At 33.3% G+C, this 8,028-nt stretch overlaps 1 protein-coding gene across 1 annotated transcript; it reads left to right on the forward strand.

Moving 5' to 3' along the window:
- The first annotated feature begins 2,458 nt into the window (after positions 1 to 2,458).
- On the forward strand, positions 2,459 to 7,798 carry LOC120326776 (sodium-coupled monocarboxylate transporter 1-like). The gene is made up of 13 exons (XM_039393122.2): positions 2,459 to 2,530; positions 2,858 to 2,961; positions 3,102 to 3,290; positions 3,401 to 3,466; positions 3,702 to 3,821; positions 4,259 to 4,413; positions 4,703 to 4,843; positions 5,144 to 5,362; positions 5,708 to 5,820; positions 5,894 to 6,048; positions 6,171 to 6,391; positions 6,842 to 6,945; positions 7,357 to 7,798. Exons 1-13 carry the CDS (start codon positions 2,479 to 2,481, stop codon positions 7,572 to 7,574), a joined length of 1,857 nt encoding a protein of 618 aa, XP_039249056.2. The 5' UTR covers positions 2,459 to 2,478; the 3' UTR covers positions 7,575 to 7,798.
- The last annotated feature ends 230 nt before the right edge of the window (positions 7,799 to 8,028 follow it).

The following is an 8,028-nucleotide window of genomic DNA, read 5'->3' on the forward strand; positions in this document are numbered from 1 at the left end:
CCTCGTTGCACCTGTTTCAATTTTTCAGTGACGCCTTATGCCCCAAAACAACGGTTCATTTTACTCACAAAGTAACAAAAAGTAACGATATCAACTGTATGTCGAAGTGATAATAGAAGTCTTATTCTGGTCAAAAGATATTATGAATGCAATGGTAAAAAACGTGAAAATTGAGGTTGATTCGATGACTAGCTTGCTGTTGCATTATTTCACAAATTTGAACATATTGTGGCTATATTGCTGTACTATATACCGATACATCTGAGAGTATATATGGAATAAAAAGTTTTGTATTTTCGTTTTGTGTTTTCCATCTTTGGTGGACAAAGAAACACATTCATCATAATGTTGAAATATGATCAAAATTGTTAAAAATTGAGTATGCGGCTATTTTTGGCATGTGGAAGGTTTTAAATCACTGAGGCCCATTGTTACTCACCAACATTTTACATTTTAGAGATTTCACCCCCTTCCATGTGCATTAGTGACAGAACAATACCAATGTCAAACGTCGGTTGGCGAGTAATAATCGTCCAACATTGGGTATGTTGAAATTCATAAAACTTTTCATGGATCAGTGCACCCGGTTGAATAGTACTGGTTGTAACATTCGTTCTCTTTCATGCGGCATTAATTTGATAATTGTGATCATTACGTTTAACCACTTCCCCCAACCCCCACTGTTGCACACAACTCCATGAAAGTATTCCAAATATTTTGATTGCTCCAACTATAGTTGGCTTGAATCAACCTACATCTGATTGCTCATAACTGATTGTTCATGATTGACTAATTAAGTCATAGAAATTGTCATAAATGTTTTTTACGGTTTATGAATACACGACTATAAATCATAATATCCTTTTTCATGCCGCAAAATTAATACATGTTTTTTACGTCACGCTGTATTATTATAAGCTTCCAACCTGAAATATTTAATATAAATTTACAACTAACGATTGCAATTCATTGTGAAACAGGGTGGATGCAAAATCTGAACACTGAATACTAAATCATTGTATTAAAATGTTTTGTCCAGAAAGTTTTAATAAGGGTTTGAGAATTTTTATAAACACCCCGAAACACGCAATTTCTCTTTATTGTAAATGTGTTTACATATTTGCCTGCATTTTTTAAGAGACAATGACGTTCTTTATTGCCATCCACAAAAATATTTCATATTAAATGTTTTCGTATTTTTGATATAGCCAGAGTAAGAATAAATTCATAAAAAAACATTTTCGAGCTCTGAGATAGTTTATCGTATCGTTGGGTGGAAATCGAAAAAATAAATTGTTTACTAATTTATTCTAGCCAAAATCTGGTTGTAACGTGTTAATTGATAGGAATGACAGCAACTCTATTCTAATATTCATATCCAAATGCATTTCATTTGAGTAATATTTTATTATTATGCATACGCATTAATTGAGGCGAGAAATTGCGCCTAAAGACTTGAGTTTATTTCATAATATATAATTAAGTTCAAGTTTGCTTTGACGATCTTTTGTAAAAATACAGTTTATTTGAAGAAATTGGTCGCGTCACGCGAATGCATTAATTTTGAATTCTATTTCAAATAAAAATGGGATTTCTTGGCTACAAATAACAGGAATTTGCGCCGAACAATGATGGTAACAAGTTTTTTGTTGATGTAATATCGTCCTAATGATAGGCTGGAAAGCTCTGTTTATAGTGACATCGCCATGGTTTCTTGTGCATTGACATTATCCCATTGCTCATTTTTCTTTTTCAATAGTTTTTATATCGGCTGAACCAATGTTACTTAGATCATGACAGGTTTTACCCCGAGAAGGATGAAGCACAAGTGTTTGGATACATATGATTCGGATTTACAATTTGTCAGTTCACCTCTTGCATATACCTGTATTAAAATTAAGTCGTTTATATGACAATCAGATAGCTCTTATAGAGGGGGAGATCTATTTTGATGTTGATCATATTTTCATAATTCAGACTTATTCTGCATTATCACTTGATGGTTTAATGATATGGTTTTTCTTAAATGACGTCACGAAATGTCACGATATTCAGAAGATTAATTTATTGGTCAAAAAGATATGAACATGTGATATAAGAAGAGATAGGCAAAACGCTGCATTGGGATATTTACTCAGTCGCGACGGTTTTTATTTATTAGAACTAACGTCGTCAGAGTTACGAAAATGACAAATGCTTTTACAAGCGGATTCAACATTGTCTATACAATTCAATATTCAACTCGCTTTGTTTGTGCTTACAGAAAGGTACATACTGGCTTGCATAAAAGTTCGATGAAAACAATCCCTAAAGCACAACCTCTGTTCTAGCTAGAAGTGGTATTCATGAGTAAACCTTACCTGCATTAGAAACATTTACATTGGTCATATTTAAAATTATTGCTTATATATACTAAATAATATATTTAAACTAATAGTGTTTCAGTTTTAAATACTTTTTCAAAACTATCACAACTAAATGGAGTCCGCGAATGGATACTTTCAAGTCGTCGATTTCGTTATATTTGGAGGTAAGTTTTGATGGTTTTTGCTTGCCATAATAACAGTAGAAAACACTTCGAAATTCCCATGGTAACAACAATTTCGCCGCTCATGTGATAAGTATATAATTGGCAAACTGATATATACCATTGGGGATGTTAAATATGCGCACAGAGTTACTTTTTTTATGAGAAAATTTTTTTGTCCAAACCAGCAAAATATCACTTGATATCACAATCTTACTCCTGGGATAATCTCTCAGAATTTCCACATTCAAAACGTCTATTTCGAAATGTATTTTGAGTTCTGACATTTATCATTATTTACTTATTCAATAATACTAAAATCTTATTTAGGAATTTTGTTTTCTTCTGCTGTGATTGGGATATATTTTGCTTACAAAGACAGAAGAGATGAAACGACCGAAAATTATTATTTTGGCCGAAGAAATGTGTCACCGGTAGATGCAACATTTTTTTGTTAATTTATCCCATAATTTACGATAGAAATAAATTAAGGATTTGTAATTGCATTTTTATGAATTTAAACTGTACATTGGCTCATTTGTAGATATTTTTATTGCCTAAACTTGTATTTCAGATTCTCGTCGCAATATCTTTATCCGTGTCCTTCATATCAGCAATTGCTGTCATTTCCATTCCAGTTGAAATATATCTTTTTGGTGCGGTTTGGGCTTGGACGATATTTGCAGAAATCATAACTTACTTCGTCGCTTCAAAATATTACATCCCATTGTATCGTCGACTACGATTGAAGACCGTGTACGAGGTATGGGTATTTTGTAAGAACGTTTTTGTGATTGAAGTATTGAGTTCATTGGATCTGACATGTACAGGATATCCCTATCATGATGGCATTCAAAATTTTTTTTTTTTCAGTATTTGGAATTACGTTTTCATCCAGGAATTCGATATGTTTCTTCGGCGACTACAATGGTGGCTTTGGTAAGCTATGCAGTTAACATTGATATTAATAAACTATCAAAGCCGTACACGAATATTAATAAATGGTGAGCTTCTCGAACCAGTGCTCGTGTACGAATACTCAGAAAAACTTGTATACCCCTTATTCACAAGACATTGCGTGAAGACGCGTTCCGAAGCCAACTTAGGGTTCAATTTTGGAAATCTTGCCATGCTGTTTTTGTTCAAATCTTTGAATTTTTATTTTATATTACAGATATTCTACTTGGGTATAACCGTCTATCTTCCATCTCTTGCTTTGAGTGCTGTAACTCTTCTTGAATTAAAGTGGACGATTGCAATTACTAGTATAGTGTGTACGTTCTATACCACCATCGTACGTATATGTGGTATTCACTTAAATTCTATTATATGCTTCAACTAGTAAGTATATATATTCTATTGTATAGTTCAGTCGAAAACTTTAAAACTGAAAACCTAAACTTGAAGGTGAAATACAGATAATCAGACGTGTACAACCTAGTTCCAGACAAATAAACGGCTTCTCACACATGTACAAAACAATGAGTAGAGGGTTTGTAAAATTATTAGGTTTACAAAAATGCATATCCAATAAAAGTTTTATTGCATAGAGAGAAAAAAACGCAATTCAGCACCACCCCCCATACCCAAGCCTCCCACACCCAAGTTTACTTTCCAGTTTTGAGTCTCAATGTCTCAATAAATGCATTTTAAAAATTATTGAAAAAATCAATATGAGTGAGAAATGAGTTTTTCAGTATATATATATAAAATATTCAAATATATAATCAGGGTGGAATAAAAGCAGTGGTGTGGACAGATCTATTGCAGGCCCTTATCATGCTAGGAGGCATACTTTCTGTTTTTGTTCGCGCGACACTGCTGTATGGTGGATTCGGACATATATGGGATGCCGCAGAACGCGGAAATCGACTGAATTTCTTCAAGTAAGTGAAAACCTCTTGTTGATTGTGGCCCATAAACATTGGGCTTGGGTTAAGTAGTAATTTACATGTAACGGCAGATGACACCGAAAACAAACATTTCTTAAATTTTAGAGATGTGATGAAAGTTGATGAAACACATTAGCGATCATATATATTACGTCGATGTCCGAAGTTTTTTAAGTCAGCCCTCCTTTTAAAACAACCATATTTAGAACTCTGAAAGATTCTAGTTGGTTTTGAAACGTTTGCATAACGTTCACAACGCTAACGATATCATTTTTATTTTCAGTTTCGACATTGATCCCAGGATTCGAAGTACAACATGGGCACGCGTAATTGATTCTGTAGTAGGGGGCTGTTATGTTACATGCTGCAGTCAAGTTACTGTTCAACGATATTTGTCTTGTGATTCGGTCCGATCTTCTAGGGTGTAAGTTTGTATGTATATATTACCGTACAGTAGAATTGAACTTAGCATGTGCATTTCGGGATTTGAAATTATCATACACACTGCTATTACAGCATTCTCAGAAATTAGTTTCAGATAAGGTGGGTTTATGAAGAAGCTTAGCTAACGTCCTAGATTCCTAACTGTTATTTATGTTACCTAATAGTCACATGAAGAAAACCAGCGATGCCCTCAAATTTTAATATTTACTAATTGAGAATTTTTGTCTGTGAAAAGTATTTGATATATTATATTTGTTACTTTTTTATTTCATTTTTCCAGAGCTGTTTGGTTACAATGGATACCTTCTACAATCCTGGTTACACTATGTGTAGGAAATGGATTAGTTCTGTATGCTTACTATGAAGGTTGTGATCCGGTCCTATCGGGTTTGGTTGAAAAAAGTGACCAGGCAATACCCCGATTAGCCTTGGAACTATTCCAAGATATGCCTGGAATGATAGGGATGTTTGTGTCTGCTGCATTCAGTGGGACTCTAAGGTAAGTCACTGAACCAATTTAAAAATTCACGGGATTGTTTGATGTGGGACATCAAGAAATACTAAAGAATAAGATGAAACAATAGTTATATATGCCGTTCCTCAGAAAACAGGGATAATCATTCCGAGGTAAATAAGAACTCAATAATATACATTGAGGGACAATGAGTATAGTACAAACAACTCCGACGCGTACTGGCATGGTAGCAATTGTACTGTTATATGTGTCCGTGCAACCGTAACTATTCTAATATCTGTTTACTTTCAACAGTATACCTAAAGTTGGTTTATTATTTAATGCTTTAATCAATACATTTTACTATTAAATCTAATATTTATACAACAGCTCAGTATCATCTGGAGTCAACGCTTTGTCAGCATTAGCACTAGAAGATTTCGTTTTACGATTTTTTCCAGCAATGTCTCGGAGGAAGATAATACTTTGCAGCAAATTATTGAGTAAGTTTGATTTATCATTTTAGTCAAATAATACCGCGAATACACTGAGCTTGAAATTTTCGTATATATGCAGGTCTTCTATTTGGCTCAGTCATTATGGGAATTGCTTACCTCGTGTCCACTGCATCTAGTAATATATTCCAAGTCAACATTGTTGTAGCGTCAATATCAACACCTGTTCTCGGTGTTTTTACGATGGGCTTGTTCATGCCATGGATAAACAGTTGGGTATGAATAAATTATTGTGCATATATCTTTCTGAATTATTACAATGGTAGACTTCAATACCGAAACGTGAGAATCCGAAAATGATTTAGGGTATTTTCCTTGAAATATTTTTTATTTTGCAGGGAGCCTTAGCCGGAGTCGTGACGGGTACGGCATTTAGTAGCTGGATCGCTATTTCTGCATCTTATCAAGCAACATTTCCAGCGGCAAGTGAGACTTTACCCATATCTACGGACAACTGCACTGAAAACTCTGCTTTTAATGTCACAACCATGTCTTCAATTGGAAGCTTCACAGATTTTACCAACTTTTCTGATGTGTCCACGATACTTGAAGAAGAAGGGTACTTTTTCGAAATTGCAAATTCTATCTATTGTATTACTAAGTTTAATTTTAATTTATAAGTTTAACTTTAATTTTAGAATGTTTTTGGCCATTAGCCGCTGCTGCTGAATAGACCTAACCAATAGTAGTTTCAATAACGAGACCATTGCCCAATTATGTCAACATTTTTAGAATTCTTCATAGTATTTACAATTATCATTTCCTTTTCCAAAATTACATATTTTATGAACAATACAAAAAGCGAATGATTTCATAAGAAACTGATCCAACGGTAAGAAGTCTGCCGCGTTGTTCTAGACAAATATACCCTTAATTGTGGAAATTCATTTCAACCCGGGTCGATTGAGATCTACGCTAATGAGACGCTTATCTATAGACTTAACTTAATCTATAGACGAATTGTATCACTAATTGTACAATAATTATTTGTCCATTTGTTCTATTTCAGATCTGTTCTAGGTTACACTTTGTATTCTTTGTCGCCATATTTATATGGACCATGCGGATTCCTAGTTTCAATATTTTTTGGACATGTTGCATCTTTATTAACAGGTAAGTAAATGCTTTCAATATAAACATTACATCATGATCTCTAATTTTGATTGAGTTTTCTATGAAAAAAATCATTTTCGGCGAAAAGGAGGCAAGATCTACAATGTTATTACGCGCAGTTTAACCTCTGAATATATTTATGATTTCATGAAGAATCTAGATTCGATCTATGATATAAAAAATTAAGTTTATTTATGATTTCGTTCTTTTTCTGCAAAAAACTAGCACAATAAGATAAGTAAATACTCACCCACACAATGTTTCTAAGCATGTAATTAATTGATTGATATCACTGCGTGCGGTGAAAGGTTCCTGTGCTGGTCAAGTTAATACTTGTGTTTCTGAATGTTTGGTTTATTTCAATTTAACCTAATGATTCTTTCATTGACAATATTTTCATTTGTCGAGCAGGATTCAACAAAATTTCAGAGGCAAATCCAGACTTATTTGTCCCATTTATCAACTCCAGACTTTTTCGTTTTGGGATTCCTGAAAGTACTCTAGTAGACGGAAAAAACATAGAAGAACAGAAGACAATGCGGTATATCAATGCGGGCTATGACAACGATGAAAATGACCGCGAAACCTCGAATTCTAACATGGCAAAATTCGAAGAAACAATTTTTTGACAAGCAAATATTTACTGATTTTATGCAAAACATACATTTTATTATTGTATTTTGCTATATATATTGATTGACACTTCTAGCAATTAGAATTAATTAGCCAGCCTGTAATTCCTCGTTATTGAGTCACTCAAAGTCTTATATTTGTTTATTGTATATATATACATACAATATCTCATATATATATATATATAAATAGATATATATTCATATCTTTGAATAACTAAATAACCGCTGTTTGATTCATTGTGTTATTTCAAAATCGTTTAATTTGTATAGAGAGCTTGAACTAAATTTGGTGAAATATATTTCATTCAAAAAAGGATATGCTCACTTGAATGCTAATGAAAGGATTGGGATGAAAACAAACGCAAGGATTAGTGAACTAACGCAAAACTTGAGAATTGTCACAATAGACCAAAAGAAAAGTAAAACTATATTTATGTACCGTTTTGAG

This window comes from Styela clava, chromosome 4 (assembly GCF_964204865.1).
Source record: "Styela clava chromosome 4, kaStyClav1.hap1.2, whole genome shotgun sequence".
Lineage (NCBI taxonomy): Eukaryota > Metazoa > Chordata > Ascidiacea > Stolidobranchia > Styelidae > Styela > Styela clava.

Excerpts from the sequence above, each read along its gene's own strand:
- LOC120326776 (XM_039393122.2), top strand. The coding sequence starts at position 2,479 with ATGGAGTCCGCGAATGGATACTTTCAAGTCGTCGATTTCGTTATATTT. Across the intron at positions 3,291-3,400 it reads GATTGAAGACCGTGTACGAG|TATTTGGAATTACGTTTTCA; the intron begins GTATGGGTATTT and ends TTTTTTTTTCAG. Across the intron at positions 3,822-4,258 it reads GTACGTTCTATACCACCATC|GGTGGAATAAAAGCAGTGGT; the intron begins GTACGTATATGT and ends ATATATAATCAG.